Source organism: Oreochromis niloticus, linkage group LG3 (genome assembly GCF_001858045.2).
Source record: "Oreochromis niloticus isolate F11D_XX linkage group LG3, O_niloticus_UMD_NMBU, whole genome shotgun sequence".
NCBI lineage: Eukaryota > Metazoa > Chordata > Actinopteri > Cichliformes > Cichlidae > Oreochromis > Oreochromis niloticus.
Genome location: NC_031967.2, coordinates 30503465 through 30523785, shown reverse-complemented (window position 1 = coordinate 30523785; position 20321 = coordinate 30503465). Strand labels below are relative to the sequence as shown.

At 43.6% G+C, this 20321-nt stretch overlaps 1 protein-coding gene across 6 annotated transcripts in view; it reads right to left on the bottom strand.

The window, feature by feature from the left end:
* si:ch211-200p22.4 (phosphatidylinositol-binding clathrin assembly protein) overlaps positions 1-20321 on the bottom strand; it is a 107717-nt gene that overhangs the window by 21037 nt on the left and 66359 nt on the right. For 4 of the 6 annotated variants that reach the window (XM_025905617.1, XM_025905619.1, XM_025905616.1 and 1 more), the window contains 5 exons: positions 15794-15879; positions 15498-15621; positions 11437-11573; positions 8873-8973; positions 6686-6796 (listed from right to left, as the gene is read on the bottom strand). In XM_025905617.1, the coding sequence (XP_025761402.1) occupies positions 6686-6796; positions 8873-8973; positions 11437-11573; positions 15498-15621; positions 15794-15879 (559 nt within the window). Of the gene's footprint in view, positions 1-6685; positions 6797-8872; positions 8974-11436; positions 11574-15497; positions 15622-15793; positions 15880-19702; positions 19724-20321 lie in introns of all 6 variants that reach the window. The other 2 variants (XM_025905618.1, XM_025905620.1) reach the window with 2 other exon arrangements.

Sequence of the window (20321 nt, the reverse complement as noted above, 5' to 3'; positions counted from 1 at the left end):
ATATCCTCGACCTAAACTGCTCTTTTTTCTTTGCCATGTAGCAGCTTCAGTAGCGAGCCTTTAATCCCTGACTCGGTAGCTTGCAGCAGTTGTTCCAGATGATTGATTTATCTGTTTGTAGCCGTCATGTACACTCTGACTGTGAACAGTGATTAGTTTGGAACATGTGTGCGTGCTTCTGTGTGGGAAAGTTAACTGTGTTTGTCTCTGATAGGTGGAAATGACAGGGTAATTTCCTGCACTGGTGTGGAAGTGTGTGCGTTTAAGTGGCTGCGTTAACAGCTTCTCATGTCAGCACTCATTCAGCTTATGGCTTAGCACAGGTCTGATGGTGGGAACCTGGAGATGTGACGGTGCATATTCAGAGGAGGAAAGGGTCAGCATGGCTAAAACTATTTAAAAAAAAAAATCTTTCATTGAAAGATTGAGAGATGAAGGCAGGAGAACAGCAAAAATTAAAACAAGAACGAGAACAAATGATCGCTCTGCTGCTAAGGAGAAAGGATAAGAAGAAAGTAAGGCAACTGATGGTGGAGAGGGAAGAAAACAGAGGAATAATATTTAGTTAGGAAGCGATGTGTGGGTCTGACAGTGGTGCTGACACAAGAGATTCAGAAAGCACTCTTCCTGCTAGCTTAGCAGATGAGAGAGAAAAAGGGAGAGGATGGAAAATATACAGAGACAGAAAGGAGACTGGAAGAACGGGAATTGAGACAGAAGGGAAATCGAGAAATGAACCTAGTTTTAAACACTGATTTCCCTCCTGTGATAAAACACTTTGTCAACACAGGTGAGTTTATATTTCTTTGTTTCTGAAATCATCACATCAGTAAAGCAGCACTGAATTAAACTGAACCAAGAAGTGACAGATAAATGGAACAAGCTTCCTCAGTAGATCACACAACACTGCAGGGCAGCAAGAAGAAGAAGAAGAAAGCAGGGATGGAGGGAGATAAGCAAGCAGTGTGTGTCGTATTGAGCTGAGGAGATAATGATATCTGTTTTAGGTGTTTCAGCGATGGATTTGACAGTCAATAGAGTTTAAGATCAAAGGGAAAGAAGAAAGTAAATCCATATCGAGGATTCAAAACAGCGGCGCTGACTGCTCAGAGATCTGAAAAGAAGTTTTAAAAACGTTGCGTTATTCAAAACTCCTTTTCAGAAATGAAGTACCCACCGTCGCTGGCTTCATCATGCCTAAATGTCCCCAAGGGTGGTATTAACATATGATGGGGGATCTTTACAAAACAGAGCTTTAGGAGCTGGTGTGAGAGGCAGGGACGGAGGAAGAAGAGGCTTCAATGGTTTTGAGACAGTGGAGGTTCTAGCTTGTTTCTTATCCACAGACTGATGATTTTTTTGTTGCTATGAGTCCTACCAGCTCTATCTAACTGACTGATGCTAACAGAAACTCTCTTGTTCACTCATAACCCTGCAAGAGTGGCCTTAAGTAGCTGTCGCTTCACTTCATTCCCAGGAGCGGATTCCTAATCAGCCCTTTCCAGCATCTCAGGTTTCTGTTGAGGCTTGGGGTCCATCGGACTCAGGTGGCGATTGTTTTGTCAATAAAAGTGACAGTTTTACAGTTTAGACAGTGTAGGTTCAGTTACAACAATATGGGCTGTGTGTAGCTGTATGTGAGACCAAAACAACAGCAACAGTTGAGGGAAACCTGCTGTTCTTTGTCTTTCTTCTAAGTAAACCAGTCTTCCAAACTGTATTTATCCCAGATTTGGGAAATTCTTTAGTTATAAAAGGTAACTCTGTTCTGAGGTTGAAGTTGATTCTGGGTGGTGCTGGACTGGATCAGGCCCAGTGAGTCTAAAAGCTTAAGAGCCAAGTAAATGGCTGATAGGCTTCAGTCACACGGCTCTAGACTGCTCAGGAACCGCCTGGTAACCACAGGTTGCTAGGGGGAAAAAAATGGGTCAGGAGACCAGTGGGCAGCCCACTGGTCAGGGAAAAATATGTATTCACCCAACTGGTTGATGGGTGGTTGCTGGCAGTGATACCACAAATAGGGTCCTACACCAAAAACCTTGCTGTGCTTGGTTTGGTATCCAGTAGGTTGCCATAGGGTTATGTGACACCATCTTCTGATAGACACCGACTTGCCCGCAAACACTTGCTGACCACCCACCAAACTGGGAAAATGTTCCACGAGTCCTCAAACCCTCATTAGTTACTTGCCGAACGGGGGGCACATTTTCAAAAGCACAACACAAAAGTCAGCACGCAAGTCGGCATCTTCCATGAAAATTACTGTAATTTGCTGGTGATCAAAAGAAGTCACGAGGAGGTTTTTACTGCAGCACCTTTGTGAACAATTTCACCCAGAAACAACCAGCAACCAGCTGGTTAGGGAATACTTTTGTCTCTTGTAAATCAAATCAAGTGATTTTCTTTATTTAATTAAGTTTCGCTTTTGCTCCTTATAAGAGCTGAAAATGTGCTGTTTAGTGGCGCCGAGGCCCAAACACTGGATGGCACACAGCCTCCTTGTCCAAGCACCAGCACAAAGCTCTGCACATTTGAAATGTGAAACAATTACACAACGATTTCACCTGAATTTAATCTACAACACCTATAAATACATCACTTTTGGCCAAAAACATCAAATTTAACCTCATATTTCATATATTCATCTATATTTCAGTGTATACGTAAACACACAGTAAGGATTACTTTTCTCACCCAGTACAGCAACATTAACAAACCCTGCTGCCACACACCACACCGTTCTCCCTGGTGAAGAGCCCTGAATGAGGTCACAAAGTAACAGCGACTTGTTCCTGCACTGAAAAACTGCCTCTTATTAACTTGACAGCTACATATAGTATGTTATATCATGCCAACAGACTGCAGCTAAAGCTAACACATCCCTATTTTAAAACATCTGAATCCAGACTAAACGATCATAAATCAGTTTTACGATCAGGAAACTCAATAATATCAGACCACTCTATTCTGTGTTTCCAACATAACCCTATTAACCCCTCCTTTATGCAGGTAATAACTGAAGATACACAGTCCTCTTAGGAAGTACAAGATGTGCATTTAATCTCCGTCCAAGTGTTTCATCTGGTTCTGCCGCAGCTTCCACGCTAATGTGACAAAACTCAATTCAGACTTGTCCCGTCTGAGAAGGAAGATTATCATCACAAGTTTACATAAAGCGACTAAGAGTGCGACTTCTTCACTGACGACTTGTGTAAGACTTTATTAGCTTGTTAATAACAGAGAAAGCTGCACTGACAAAACCAGATAAGATCATAAACAGAGGCAGAATTAGGGCAGAACTATAACTTTATTTCCTGTCACATATATGCAGCTCATGTTAAACAGAGTTTAGAATGACGAGGTCAGTTCAAACTGTCTTTTTTTTTCTTTATGATATCAGTGAGAGGCTAACGGCCCTCTCCCACCACCTCCCAACTTGCAAGGGACAGCCAATCAGAAGAAAGTCAGCTTAAAGGCAAGGGAGAGCTTCTCATATACAGAGAATGTACTGAGGGGCTGCACCAAGGCCCATTGTAAGATACTGTAAGGATCATTTTGAACTGTGAAGCACAGCAGCAAGCATGCATTATAAGCCTGCTTTAAATAACATGGACACAGACACAGTAGGTAGTAGCATGCAGAGCACTTTCATTAGAATAACCAACAGAAATTGCTTGTTGCCCTTCAGAAAACTCAAACCTTGAAAAGATCCCTACAGGTCAAATACAGCTAAGAGTGGCCAGAATTCAGGCAAAGTATGCAGAAATTGCAGAGGAGACAGGAAAAAAAAGAGAGATGACTTTGATTTGTGAAATTAAGAAGGGAGGAAAAACAGACAGGAAGTGGAGGAGGAGGAGAGCAGATGGAAAGGAGTTGCCTGGGTGATTCTTGCCTTGTGAAGTGTGATGGGGAGACGATGAGGCAAAGACAGAGAGAGGGAGGGAGAGGAAATACAGGGGGGGAGGAGGAAGGTGGGAATGGTGTGAACCACAACAACAAATAACAGACGAGCAGAAGCAGACAGATGGGATGGAGCAAAATGACAGAAGACGTGTGAGCACAGACTCACAAACACATGTGAGGACGCATAGAAACACACAGATAATGCATGAGTACACACATACACACACACAGGGGGATTTTACATGTGATGCTGCCAGTGGCCCAGATGGTGTATTGGTAGTTGTAGTGGCAGCCTTGACACAGGCCCTATTAATAGAAAGAAGTCGCTCCGTCCAGAGCCAGAAACAAGCTGCACGCCTCCAACTGTTAAATCTGAGCGGAGCGGAGGAGACTGACGGGGTTAGACGAGATTAGAGCGAGCAGCTCCCGAGCACAGTCACAACTCAGGTCCTTGGGAGTGAGACGGAAACGGCTTTAAGAGTGTCTGACGAGGCAGCGCTACAGCTGTGCAAATACAGCTAATCCTCCGGATAACAACGATAACGTGACAAAATCACCCGGCTGATTTCAGGATATTCTTTCCTCGAGATTATGACGAGCGATCTGTGTGACACGTGCTCTGATCAAGTCGTCCCGACAACGAGTGTGAACTGCGCGTGGAGCCAATGCTGCTCAGAAACAGCTGGACGATAAATCCCGGTGAGGCTGATTGATGGAAGCCAGCACAGTGAAAATGGGTGGCACCATGAAACACCTTTCACTACCTTTCCTCAGGTGTGAAATAAAAGCACCCAAAAAAACCCCCTTTAATTAATTTTAAACAAATCCAGCAAAGTCACAGCACACTCCCTCCATACTGCTGCAGTTAAACCTGCGCTTCTTTCTGAACTCCCCTCTCCCTTTATGATGAAAATAGCCTTTAGATGACCTCTGCAGGTAGTCGCTCTTATCTGCTGTACCTTCTCCGGAGTTGTCGATAACTCGGCGTGCCTTAAAATTATATGCTTTGCAGGAGTGCCTTGGGACCCGAAAGGGTTGAGAAGCGCTGAAATTGATTGTGTCAGTTGCTGAGAGGTTAAAGGAAAGTAAGCTAATAAGAGGGCTCAGAGCCAAAAGGCTCAGACCTGCAACACTTAAGAGCCATCAGTCCAAAGCTGTTACAGGCAGGACACAACAGCAGCAGAAGGCGAGGAGGCTGAAGGATGGCCTCCTACACATCATGTCTCCTCTATTCAACAATATTCTCTACAGTGTATTCATAGATTCAGCTCTGTTCACTCTGTCAGAATCATCTCACTACTAACAATGACAACAAAAGTTAACTGGGGTATTTAACCGTTTTCTTCCAGCTTGGTAAGATCTGTTTAAATGCTCAAATTTAAAAGATGGCACATGAAAGAAACCCAGTAATGCCTCAATCACACTGGAGGAAAAACAGGACGTCAACCTCTTCTGACTAGGAAAACTATATGGGCTTGCCCGATTGTGGTGACCGACTAATTGAGCGTGCACCACCCTCTCTGGGGGACCACTTTTGATCAGACGACGATAAGCTGGTCGATGGCAACCTGTCTCCAGACTCACACCAGCTGCAGTCACTCTCACATGCATTTGGAAAGGTCTGCAAATATTTACAGTCTAATTTATTAACAGACTGTCAGAACACTGCAATCAATATGAGTCGGTCTGATGAGTGTAACCAGTCTCTCTGAAATAAATGACTTGGCTTAACTGGTTGTATTCTGGCTATATTCCGATTTAGAAGCAATGTTACCCACGTCACATTGCAGCTACATTGCTGTCCTGCAGCAACTATCTGTGGAGGAGTTTCAGATGTATGAGGTTCTGCCTGGACTCTGAGTGCAAGCAGGTAATGTGAACGTCCGTGTATCAAAGTAAATGAGCGATCTTTGCCATTTTATCACAAACAGATTCCATGTAATTACTAACTTAGTCTGCAGTTTAACTAAGTTGGTCGATTCCATCTCACTGAAGCTTTGTCTACATCTTCACCCAACAAAGTCTCTTTGAAGACAGCAGCTGACCGTGAGTGGTCACAGACTTGGTCCCTGCTTTCAGAGAAACCAATTTAGAGTCTGCAAGTTCATAGCACACGTTTGCGCCGTGGTCTGCAACCACTGCTTTCCCTTATGCGACTGTAGCATAACCCTACTGTACAACCAAAAGAAGAATTATTGCAGTATGAGCTCTAAAAATGCCCTGAAAATGTGTTTTACTAAAAAGTAGTTCATGCAGAGCTCGGCTCTGTAGGGGGAAATGCACACACCAATCAGGAAGTAACCTGAAATTAGATGTGAGCTTTTTAAAAATCAGCCTCATAGACACACATTACCAGTCCTAAAAGCTGCTATATGTAGATGAATTTTATTGTGAAAGATTATCAAGTAGCTATGGCTGTGCCTTTTGTTGTTCTGCTACCTACACACTGTCCAGGTCACGCTCAGATCCTGGACCTGATAGTAACAGCCTGCTCTTCACATATGATATGTACCAGTTATAACAATGCACCTTTAAACAATAAAAAATACTGGAAGCTTTTGTTTCTGAAGTCATCTTTGGGTTTGAAGTATCTGTTACAAAAGGTCTATGTGAGAGAGTGAGCAAGCTGCACACACCCACTCAGTCGCAGGAAACAAGTCAGAGGGTTAGTAAAGTGTTAAGCTTTCGTTGCCAGCAAAGCCAAAAGTTATATAATGAAAAAGATGGAAAAGGTTTAGTTCAGTCTGGCTCTGCCCAGACAGTCAGGCAGAGGAGGCTTTACCGGCTGCAGGCTGCGGGCCGTTGTTACTGGGTGTGGTCTTATTCCCAAACACAGCATCGAAATCTACGGTCATGGCAGGGCCGCTCTGCTGCAGAGGTTGGCTGTCCAGTCCTGAGGAATGCAATTAAATATGACTGATTAAAGCCCCGTTTGTGCTATTTAGGCTGCGCGAGATAGCAGCTGGAGACGCTTTATCTGGCACACTTGTACAAAGGAAACAGCTGTACATACATCCATCCATCAGACAGGCCCAGAGTCACGGCTTTGCTTTAAGTAAGGATTCCAGCACCTCCTGCTTAACTAATCCCATTAGATTAGGAGCGCGGACGCTACAGTCCCCAGTGTACTGCCATTGTTGTTGCTCGATGACTCGGGATTCTGCGCAGGCTGTCGGGAACGTCAGCCTTTCACGGGAGAGTTAAGCCAGTGCACGAGGAAATCCACTGACGCACCTTTTTGTCTTTCCGCATCCCCGACTGGGATTAGGAGCTGGAAGCCTCGGGGGAGCGGGTGTCTTTGTGGGATCCACAAAACAAGAATACGCCCCAAAAACGTCACCATAAAGCACAGATATGCAATTATCTGCATGTAAAATGTTGCTCTCACAACATTCAGAAAAAGTGGCGGTCTTAACAACTAGCATGCTGCTATTTGTGCACCTGTAATTGGCAATTCTGTCACGGCACAAGTTTCCCTGACTAAAACTTTGCATGTATGTAAAGGAAGAATCTGACATTTTGGATATAAGCTCATTAATTTCCCAGAGATGCTCCGAGCTGACATCTATACTGTATGAAACACTGGTTTGGTGCTGGCTCAGAAAGCTCATCATTGGGGCCAATCTATTCAGCTAAATTACACCTTGTGCTGTCCTTTGATACCATGTTTCAGCAGCAGCGCACCAGCTTTTAAGTTTGTTTTTGTTGTTGTTTGTTTGGCTTTTCGCTTTACCAAAAACTATGTTGACACCCACTGAAAAGCTCCAACAAAAGCACTTTCTTTCTCTTACTCATTATGTTTGGTTTTACACTTACTGGGAAGCTTTTAGTGCATCTACAGCAGGGAGAAGGAGCCGTCTTCTACCTGATTGCTATCATCTTCACTTCACCTGTCTCTTGTGTGAGGAGGTGTACTCACAGTAAAACACAGAGCAGAGAAAAAACACTAGCACAGTCATGAAAGACTCAAACTGAGCTTGAATGAACCAAATGGTAATAAATGAAGTGAATACCATTTCTTTTTTAGTACGGGAGTAAAAGTGTGAGTGAGAAAAGCCCCTAAAAAGGATAACTCCAGCTGAAAAGGTTGGACAAGTCAGTGCATCCCTTTAACGGGAACGTTACAACTCGTGGTCCCAGCTAGCCACACATTCTCTGTAAAGTTTTCCCAGCACAATGGGAAGCATATTTCCCACAAATATTAAAGTACTCTTTTAAAACACATCCTCCTCCTATTGCCCAACTGAAAACACGATCGGTATCTCGTAATCTTACATCCTCTGACATTTCCTGAAGCAAGCAAGCTTTGTGGTATTTCTGAGGAAAGTACGGGGGACATTTATCTGAGCTTCTGGGTCAGAGTCCCTGATAATGTGAAAGGCTCATATCTGAAGTGAGGAAGTCGCTCTGACTGTAACATGTGGCCAAACTCTGCATAATCCTTTATCATAAAGCCTTTAATACGCCGCACTAGCCCAGCTTACAGACGCGACTTTGCGCTACATTTTGATTCGAAGCGGCCGATTGCAGGCGGCTGAAATGTCGACCCTCTTGTTTTTTTTTTCCCCTCCACACAAATTTGTTGGGGTGCAGTCTGTGCTCAGCTTTTCAGCCTCAGCGACAAACAACAAGGAGAAGCTGTGCGAGTCTCTCACTTCTGTGCTGAGCAGCCGAGATTGCAACACAACACAAGACGCCGACTGGGTCACGCAACATTAGCCCCTGAAGAAAACACGATGACGGTGGAGACGATGATGATGGTGGATGGATGGTTTCCATGACGAATGGTCAGATAGATGGATGGGCACACAGGTGCTCAAGTGGCGGCCAGAGGGGATATTACAGAAATAAATTAACTTGTGTAAGTCTGACTTATACGCATGTCTGCGTCCCTGCTGGTGCATTCATGTATATTTATTTATATATATATGTGCATAAATGAAAGTGTGTATGTGTGCAAGTAACGTACCTCCCCAGGCACTATTGGCGTTGGAGATGGAAGGAGTGCTCTGCACAGCGGGGATGAAGGCCGGCTGAAGATCAAACAGGTCACTGTTCAGATTGGGCACACTGAGGAGAGGAAAGCAGGGAGGAAAGCCACAGAAGAGGTGGAAAGAAAAAAGGTGAAAGAAATGAGGATGAGTCGAGAGGGAGGAGGGGAGGGGGAGGGGGGGAAAAGGGAACAGGAATCGAGTAAGTCAGCGAGAGAACAGAGAGATACGGAAAGACAGATGGAGACGCAGCATTAATATTTAATCAATCGAGCATAAATAGCTAAACCCACCACTAAAAATGTTCGTTTGTCACAGATAAAGATTAATCCTCCTGCTCTGAAGGGCTGTAAAAACTTCCAGAGAGCAATAAAGCAGTTAGGAGCAGTAAATTCAGAGCGTGCACGCTGGGCCTAAATTCTGTTCTGATTATTGAGAATAAATAGTCTTACTTTACCTCCGCTACGGCCGGAGATGAGATACAAGGATGTGTTGGGTTGGATAAGAATTTTTTTTTTTTAATGCACGCTGACAGAAAACAAATATATATTTTTAATCTCCGTTGAACAACAAGAGGAGGTTTGTTACTCTTAATGATAACAGGATCGTTAAATAATGAATTCCAGACTGTTTTGCCTAAATTAAAGCTATTCCTCTCTTGTTACAGAGAACGAGAAACAAAGCAAGTGCAGCATCACGACATGCAGCAACACTCCGTCATATAAAATGAAGGAGCTCCATGAAACACCTGACTGTTCTAAAAAGTTCATTAACATCTTGAAATTTCAGCTGAAAATCTGATTTTACATCTTGCAAATGCTAACGATGGAGCAGACAGAAGAAACATCTAAACAGTAAAATAAAACCGTGCCAGTATAAACACAGTTTGACTGAAGTGGGAGCAAATCTGGAGATGGACAAGTGTAAAAGCTGTTGCAGTGAGAGTACAGACAGGGACGCGACGGAGACTAGCTTCTCTTTATTGGCTCCCTGTTAAATCTAGAATCAAGTTTAAAATCCTTCTCCTCACATACAAGGTCATAAATAATCATTTAATTATTATTATCATTTAATAATAATAATAATAATAATAATAATAATAATAATAATAATAATAATAATAATATTCATCTCCGGCTCTCATCCACAGCATGTATTTTGTCCCGTCTTCCTCCCTCACCCCCAACTGGTCACGGCAGATGGCCCCGCCCCTCCCGAGCCCAATTCTGCTGGAGGTTTCTTCCTGTTAAAGCGGAGTTTCTTCCCCCCACTGTCGCCAAAGTGCTTGCTTATGGGGGAGTCATCTGATTATATTGTAATACAGAGAAAACCCAAAACAAAGTTCAAGTGGCTGGGCACCAGCACCTAAAACCCACTGCAGCCCTAATATTTCCAACATTTCACCCACCAGAGCTGTGAGTAAGAATGTAAATGTCATGTCTCCAGAGCAAAGTCTGCGTGATGTTGAATTTCAGGCATGTGAGAACAGTTTAGCTAATTAAGTCTATCATGTGTCCTGCCTCCTGGCAGCTTCCTTAAGTGTTTCCAGTAGTGAGAACTTGTCTGCAGTGGACTATCTCCTGTAGTAAGAACTTAACAAGGACGCTGTCCCGACCGATTCTCCTCATACTGCCCAAAGTTCACGAGTGACAGCGTAATGTAAGGTTAGATCACAACATTAGATCTTCACAGCATCACCATCATTCAAACGCATCTGTTTAAGTTTTCTATCATCTCCTGTTTAACAGTGTTTATTGTCTGTCTGCACACTGGATTACTGCCGACTTCCTATACTGGCTCTGCACTCATTACAAACTAAAGAACAGATTTAGTAATGCGTTACGCCAGTGCAAACTGGGTTTCAGTGACAAGACTGTATGTAAGAGGCGGGAACGCAACACTGCTCCCACTGATTTTCACCTAGGATGCCAGGACAAAAATCACGTCAGTCACATGATCACCCTTAAATCAAAGCCCATATGTTTCATGGACCTGATAGAAAACGAATCACTAACTCATTTGTTGCTTGTGCATCACATCCTGGTGACAGTCTGAAAAGTAGCTGCCTGCTAACACAGGAGGAAACAACGTAACTGAACAGACCAATTACAAGTGTTGCAGACTGTGCTGATGTAACGTGGAGTTACATTTCTCCAGGTGAACGTCAGGCTGTAGCGTAGGGTTTCAGATGGGTTACAAAGTAACTCCTGTCTACGTCTAACACAGTGCACTGGTGTTAGAGCTACACTGTAGCTGGCTAGCTGTTAATGAGCTACGCACAGTCAGTGGTGCTGTATCAGTTACCATATTACCAAGTGGGTTTCATTTAGAACTCCATGATGTGCTGCTCTTGTCTGAAAACCTGCTGCTTGCAGCATGAAGTCAGATCTCTGCTGCACAGGGGACGGTGGTAAAATGCAAATTCCTCACCGACCTGTTTGTTAACGTACACACCCGCGCTGCATATTTAAGCTAATGGCTCCTTTTCAGTGTGATGAGTATGACTGTGTGAGGGCGGTGTTTGGCTGTGTGGCGTGCTCACCTGTTGGTGGACAGCGTGGAGCTGAAAAACTCCGGGGTCTGTGTGACGTGGTTGTTGTTGTTGGCGCTGCCTATCGACTGGCTGCTGGGGGAGGCCGAGGGTGGAGTCTGCATGCCGATCTCCTTCAGGCGCTGGTCCTAGAAGGAGAACACACAGACGGGAATGAGAAAAACAGCACAATGTGATCAGGAAGGCAACACTTGAACAGCTATTTCCCACCGAAATAAACAAGAGGCTCTTTTCCAACAAGCTCCGATCTGGGGGAAGTGACGCACTGTGACTTGAAGAAAAATACATATTTCCACAGAGGAAAGTACCACCCTAAACCTCCGCAGTCATGTAGCTTTGTGTTGTTGTTTTTGATTCAGGGATCTAATCTCACAAAGGGTGGATGTGACGCAAGGATGAGTAGGAGAAAATCCACAGGAGAAAGTACGCTTTGGTGATCTACAGAGTCACTTCTTGGCTTTAAAAGCCAGGCCAAATGAATTTCCAGCCTCAGATTATTGTGCAGTTTCGCCTGCCAAGGCTGCCATATTGTTTTTGATTCAGCGCACACAACAATACAATGACAGGCTATTAGTGTAAAGTACTTTAAAACTAATTGTTTCCAGCAAATTCTTTTTTGTTGCGATGCTAAAAAGTCCAGCAGCGCTCGACCCCGAGACTCAGGTGCTGCTGAAACGCTGAATGCGGATCTCTCTGGTGACAGAAACACCGACATCAGCAGAGTCCAGCCAAACTGGAGAAAACAATAACAGGTTTAGAATTTTGTGCCTTTTCCGCTGATTCGGGAAGATGAATTCAAACGCATGTGAAGCCTGAGCTGTGCATGCCTTTACATTGAGCTGAAACAGGAGTAAAAAAAGCCTGCCGTCGGGTTACGAAACACATCTGGATGATACAGTTTTAAATAATTTATTCATCAAATCATCATCAAAGCACTCTGAAGGTGTTCCTGCAGCTGTAACTCCTAACTCTTGCATTAATATAAAGATTTTGCATCAGGATCAGCTCGACGGAAGACGTCCAACTGTCAAACAACTCTGTTCTCAGTCATCTGTGTAAAAATTTAAAACACATGATAACAAAAATAACTCATATCTGTTTCTCCATGCGACTCACAGAAGACGTTGAACCTTCGAGTGCCGTTTTCAGCGACCACATCGCTCGCTTTTATCGTTCTTCTCGCTGTTTTTATTGCCTATTTCTCGTCTCACACTCGTGTCCTTCCCCTGATTCGCTGTGGCAGTGAACTCATTTCTCCACAGGGATCGATGCACTTACGTCCAATGCAACTTTATTGATAGTGCGCGTTAAAAAAAAGAAAAAAGAAAAAGAAAGGAAACAACAGTTCTGACCAAAGTGCTCCCAGTTAAAAGAAAGCAATGAACAGAATAGCCCTTTATTGTCATTGTACATGTACAATGAAACAGTGGGTGCTCAACACCAACTGTGCAGGAATAAAATATAAATAGTAGACAGAATGAATGAATAGCAAACAGGAGAAATACATACAAAAATAAGAGAAAGGCACACGTTAGAGAATAAGTGGCAAAAAATAAATCACATCTTAAAACAAGAAGGGAAACTAAAGTGTAAAACTAGAAATAAAATGGACAATAAAAATAATAAGTCAAAAAGAAAAGAAAAGAATGAAAGTGGCCAAAACTGACTTGAACCAACGCTGTACATTATGTCTGTATTTATGTTGTCTTTTTTACACATTGTGAGGGATCACTGCCTTAATGTCGTCGTTATGCTTGCATAATGACGATAAAGCGTCTTGAATGTTTAAGCTTTCACATGCTCGTCCAGGCATTTTCACTTCAGCCTGAACTTTCAATGTATGGAAATGTTCTACTGCACTTTACAACCTCTCCCACCTTTGAGGGATTTTGGACTTTGAGCGGATTAATAAGCAGAAGCTCCCGCTGCTGCGCCGGCCTCAGCCAGGCCGAGTCCTCTTCATCGTTATTCTGACAGTGCAGCGAGGAACAAATGGGAACTGCTGTTATTGTTTGGGCTGAGGCCCCAGCTGGACAGTAGCTGAGTGTGAGTGCATGAGTCCATATGGACACCAGAGAGCGCAGACAGCTGGACTAGAGTATTTGGACGACCCCCGCTAACCCCGGAGCTCGCTCTCTCTCTCTCTTTTCAGCTCCTCTTCTTTACTCCGTTATGCTCTCGCTCTCACTTTATCTCCCCTCTCCTTTCTTACCAAACCCAAAACGTAATCAGTGGACCCTGGCAGAAACGGGGGGCAACCAAGGGCGCGGAGTAAACAGCGTGCTAAAATCCAATCAGGCACGTGCACGCGAGTGCACACCTAGGCGCACTGGCTGGCTGGCAACACACAGCCGAGTGTAATCTGCCAGGATACACACACAAAGCTCACAGAGATCCCAGCAACACTGGGAGACACGTACTGTATCTTTTCTGCCAGGATGTAAGCACGCTTAACATGCACACACACACTGAGTCGCTGTGTTGTAGCTTCACTGCTCCTACTCAATTACAGTTTGCTGTAAGGCAGGACTCCCAGGGCTGGAGCAAGAAATGTCAACACATTTTACACTTGACTTTTCTATTGCTCACCTCGCCACTGAGACTGCTGGCCTTTATCCTCGACTGGGAGTTCAGAACTCGCCAAAGTTACTCGACAATCTTTCAGCAGCAACGCAACAACAACACAGCCGGTCTTCTACCGGTAAAGCAAAGTGGAGCAGTATGGATTTTATTTTTCCTCCCCACTTGTAAGTGCTTAAATGTTGCAGGAGATTTGCAGTAGAGTTTTTCCAGAGACAGGACTGCAGCCACGCTCGTCATGGAGGTGGTTTTTGTGATGCTATTATTCTTTATTTCCATATAGACAGGCTGGATTATAGGATGGGTTTAAAGAGCTTCAAGCACAGACTTATAACGAGCATGCCGACTCCAGCAATAAAAAGCAACATCCACACCTGATTTAGATTTGCATCGCTCCCAACTTCTGTGTCTAAATGACCCGACTTTAATGTTGAGGACCATCACTGGCAACGACGGTGGCGGAGCGTGTGCTGTCTGAGCCCAAGGGTCAGGAATGCTGCCAGAAGCACGCCTGTCCATTTATGAGATTCACTGGGTTTTACACTTGAATTTTGTCCCACTGTATCGAACTGTCAACACAAAGTTCTCGTCGAATGTCCAGAAGCATCCAAGAAAAACATTCAGCGACTTCATGTGGCATGTGCCATCGTTTTCTGGCAACACCAACGTGCCCATCAGATAGATTTGGTTCTCTGTGACTTCTCCCTTGTCTTCAAAGTGGACATCAGGTTGAGGGTGGCTTATAGCACAAGTTTAACATGGGCATGACTTTGAAGGGGGGCGGAGCTAAAATCAGGTATGGTTTTTTGAGCATGTGTAGACGTAATCAGTTTCACGCTCCGTGTCACACAGCTCGACCGCTCTTGGCCTGCATGAGGTCAAAGAGAAAGGATGAGCTCCAACCATCTGCTGTTCAAAGCCTTGGTTTGCCAGGTGCAGCCAATCAGGAGAAAGACAGCTTACAAGGAGAGCAGGAGCTGAAATGGCTTGTTTCATGACAACAGAACAAGCAAAGCTTCACCAAAACTCAGTGTGAGAACGATGAGCATCATTTTAAACTGGGAATGATGCAAAGCTGCTCTAGTAGAGTTCAATAAAAACAGATATGGCGCTTTAAACGAGCATTCAACACAACACTACGACATTATCTGCTGTATATCTGGAGATCCTATCTGAATAATATATATTAAAAAAAAAGAGAAAAAAAAGAAGCCTGCACTGATTTCATTCATCGAAGGCTGCTGAACGACTGAAGCATTACTGAATATGTGGGAAGAAATGGCTCTGTGTCTGGCGGGAGCTGCACGAAATCGAATAAATTGAATCAAGTGATGCCACTTGAAAAGTCTCTTGAAAGGGGAGACAGCAGTAACTACTTGACCTGCTGCTGCTGGCCTCTCTGCCGCTGCAGCTCTGAGTCTGCCCCGCTTTGATCCAGAAACAATTTGGCCAAAAAGAATAAAATGTGTTACCTTGAGTGCCTGCAATCTGGCCTGTTCCTCCTCCAAAGCCTGCTGCTTCTCCTTCTCATCCATGCGGCTGAAGGACATGCCGGTGGAGGAGAGAGACGAGACGGCGTTCGACAGGGTGGATGCTCTGCAAACATAAGAGAAAGGTGAGAAAACAGAGGTGGTGTTCAATTTTTCTTTTTGAGGGAGTACTCTCGAGGAGGAACGGTGAAATTTCATATGTTGGAAATGCAAATGTTTTAAAAAGGGGTTCAAACTAGAGAACAGCTGATGCGCCTGATCGATTATAACGTGTCTACCTGGTGTCTGCATTCAGCTCCTTGGTCTTCTTGCCCTCCAGAGAGGCAAGGTGCTGCTCCAAAGCCTCCAGCAGGCTGCTGGGAGCCTGAGAGAGTCGAGTATGAGGGGAGAAAAGGAGGAAATTCAGTCATCCGCTCAACTTGTTTCTCTCACATGCAAATAACAAACCCCCCACCTACACATACAGTAACAGACACAAACAGCACCCAGAGTTAGTTGGTCTCACAGGAAGGTAACAGAGTACATCAGGCTCCAGGAATAACCAAGGCAACATGCAGAAAACACTCACACTGTTAGCAGGAGACTCAAAGGAGAGACACAACAAAGGAGGAGGTTGAAAAAGAGTGAGGAAGAAGTTGAAGAGGAGAGGCTGCGCCTTCTTCTCTCGACTTCACGAGTACAGGGCGATCATTTCGACGCCGGGCCTTCCCTTTGCTACGTTTGCCTCTTTGTCTTACTCATCTTGCGGTGCCCTCACACTGCGACGTCCTGTTAAACTTGCGCGAGTGCCAGGATGTACTCTTTACCTCTGACTTGTCAGTGTGCTCTGCTGTAGCTTTCCTAAATCTGCATTTATTGCACTTGCAGACTGAGATCATCTCTTATCCTTTTTTAGGAAAAACAAGCGAGGCCAGGAGTGTTTAAAGAGCCTTTTGTTGTACGATGACATCAGGCAGCAGCGCTAAATTTGAGCTGTTGTGTACCAGTTAGCGAGTGGGTTACTTGGGGACTGTTGCTATGCTACTACAGATAAAACAGTTCGGCTGCAGCTTCGAGTTCAACTCCAATTGTTTGACACTGCACAACAGGATGTCTTCTGCACTCGTTAGGTGCCTCATTAATGCCAAAAAAGACCACAGCAAAACAGCAAGGCGACAGCGAGCCAGGCAGTCGCATTATCGCTGCATAATCAATGTTTTTTAAGAGCTACGGAGGACCACGAGTGCCAAAATTAGAAATAATTACATTATAATAAAAGGGACATAAAAATTAAACAAAATCAATTAAATGACATTAAGCTTTCAACTTAGCTTTGCATTATTTTCCTTATTTACTTCATTTCCTATTTTAAAGTATTTCCCTTAATAAATGATGTATTTGTTATTGATCTGATGCTTCTTTAGGTATTTCTGATTTACGCAAATAAGTAGACTGTAATTCAAAGTGTGTTTCTTGTGATCGAAACACAAATTGCTCCAGTCTGCTAAAACAGCGGTCCCCAATCCCCGGGCCTCGGACCGGTACGTGAGTCGTTTGGTACCGGGCCGCGAGAGTTGAGGCTCAGGTGTGAAATGTATGGTTTTCAGGGTTTTTATCGGTTTTCAGCGTTATTTTGTTATCGTTTTTATCGTTAACTTGGTTTTCCTGGGTCTTTTCACGTGTGTTATGAATAAATCTTTTTTTCGGTACCGGTACTAGTTTTATTTTGTTGTATTTATCTGCGACACCTAAAGGCCGGTCCGTGAAAATATTGTCAGGCATAAACCGGTCCCTGGCGCAAAAAAGGTTGGGGACCGCTGTGCTAAAACATTGAGGCCGACAGCTAAACGAGATAAAGACGATAGATTTCTGGAAAAAGAAATTATCTCTATTGAAATAAATGAATTTCTATCACATCAAAGTAAACTGTGATGAAAATACAACCAGAACTGCATAAAAATATTTCAAATGTAAACCTTACTTTTTTATTAAATAAATCAATTTGTCACATTTCATTAATAAAATTAATGCCTACAGTATTTTCCTGATGCAAGTAAGACTTATTTACAGCGATGCCCATAACTTGTTGGAAAAAGGCAACATTTTCAGAGTTTTGCCTGTGTACAGCACCACGGGGAGACTTTCAGCTTTAATTCAACAAGCAGTTTTGCATAAACTGTTTAGGAATTAGAGGTCAAACTCATGGACATCAACAGATGTTGTGTTTCCTTCACTGAGATGCTCCAACAGGCCCTTACTACAGCTCTCTTTCGCTGCTGTTTGTCTGTAGATCTCCATCTTCAGTTCTGTATCTTGTAACTAAAAAGCCTCTGTGTTGGTTTGAGATCAGGTGACTGACTTGGCCATTTTGTCCAACTTTGTCTTGGGTTGCTTTGGCAGTTTTGGCTTTTGCTCTTTTTGCAGAACTGTTCAGGCCAAGTCTAATCTGGTCTTCTTGTACTTGAGTGTAACCAGTGGATTGCACTTTGTTGTAAACAGTCTGTATTTTCATGAAGGCGTCTCTTGATTTTACACTCTGACAATAATACTCATACCTCCTTGAGATTGCTCTTGAGTTGGTTAGATGTTGTGAATTTATTTTTCTTAACCATGGAAATAATTCTGTCATCATCTTTAGTCACATTCTGTGGGGTTTTGGTGGGATGTTTTGGTGTTGCTGAGCTGGCCGTCCCCTTTTTAAAAAATGAACCAAACTGTTGATTTTGCCACACTGAAAGTTCTTGCTGTTCATCTCTGGTAGGTTTATTTTAGTATTAGAGCCTAATGACGGCCTCCCTCACTCACACTGTCACTCTTTGGGTCTTACATTTTAAATTAGTTAAAAGCCTAAAAATTAAAAATTCAACACTTTGAATCAACTTTGGATATTAAGTCTGCTTTATTTTTAGAGAATAACAAGGAACTGTAACTGAAAGTGCCTGTCAGTCAGTTTTAAACCTCTGAAATACGGTAATATGTATAAAAATGGCTGCAGATTTTAAACAGTTAATGCAAAATGTTTGTTAGACCTCTGAAAGCCTTCAGTCAATCACAGACTCAGTGATTTAAAATCTACTGTGGTGGTGTACAGAAGCAAGACTGCAAACAAAATGTGTCACTGTCCAATAAATTAGAGACCCAAACTCATAAGTTCTATAGTGGGAGTTTCAGTCGTCCATACTTAGCATGCAGGAATTAAAAGAATAGTTCATTTCTTTTTCAGCTTTGGAGAGAGGAGGGGAAATTCTTTCACTGTGAAAATATCACAACGTCATGTCTGCCTCTCTGTCCGCAAGAATGCAAAGTTTGCTGTCAGTAGGCCTACACACACACACACGCACACACACACACACACAGGAGAGGCGTTTGGAGGCCGGACTAGACGGTGGGTTCTTGCCAAACTGTTGCCTGGTTGTTAAAGAAACAGCGACTTGCACAAAGAAAGATCTTTAACTGCCGCAGAGTCTGAATAGGTGAAAAGAAGACTCTGTGTGTGTGCTTAGTCAATATTAGCTCTGACAGACACACACACACACACACACACACACACACACACACACACGCACACTCTCAGAGGGGGGGTCATATCACGAGCATGCCATGCTCTTAACATAAGATGCTTAGCAGTAATAACTCTGACTTTAGAAGGCACTGAGAAAGAAGTGCCACTATAAAAAAAGGAGAGAGAGAGAATCCCTGCTTTCTTCTCTCTGATGTTTCCTTTATTTTTTGACAGTGATTACACAGTAATGCTCGGGTCATTCACTATTAAAGCACCTCCACCATGCGTGTTGAAGAAATGATGTCGTGCATGACAAGTATGAAATAAACAACATCTAAAAAGGAGGAGGACGGAATTTAAATGAGCCGAGCCGAAAGCTGTTGCAGAGATTCTTTTCATGCAGATGAAGACGGAGGGGTGAAGCTTCATTTTCTATTCATGAGGTTTCATGGCCTTTTGCTTGTCGTGCCAAGGCTGCGTGTGTGTGTGCGTTTGAGAGCGGCTGCCACCTGAGGCCGACACACACATATTGCACTGAGTTGACACCAGATCATTCTACGCTCGAAAAACAGGGGAAGAGCATGCCTTTGAGGGCTTGAGGTGCAAGTGTGTATGGTTGCACACACACATGCTATGAAGACGTTCATGCAGGAGGAGGAGGTTAAGCAGGATTGGGGGGGCGTAGAGTATGCAACCCACCACCTACAATGTATGATCCTTTTGTTTTCTGCGAGAGGAGGGGGAAGAAGAAAAACGTCTGTTTAATGACTACAGTAAACTGTGCAGTTTTACTATGAGTTCAACACCCACACTGTCAGCTCGCATGCTGTTGACTTCCAGCTTCACACTCTAATGATTTTTTTAGTAATGCATAACCAAGGTCGCGATCCAGCAAGCTGTAAAGTTTTACTGTTGTGTGCCAGTGTGTGGGAGACTCCCCCCCCCCTCCCTTTACGCAAAAAAAAAAAAAAAAAAAAAAAAAAAAAAAAAAAAATCACCCAAGTTTTTTTCAACTATGAGCCAAAGTATGCTCAATTTAATAAACTGTCAATCCAATCAGGGTTGCAGCTTATGATTATTTCGTTATGGATAAATCTGTCAGCCAAGGACACACCAATTGATAACTCGCTTCTAATATACGGTGCTGATATTTGAACAGTACCAAACTGAGCTGGCTGAGGCATAGCAGACACTGTGACAGCGACAAAGGAACTAGATGACACTGAGATCAGTCACATATTGTGGCTGTGTGCTATGAAAGAAGTCGCGGGTGGGTGAAATAGATCTGTCAGCAGCAACTGCTCTATGCCAAGTAAATTTTTGAC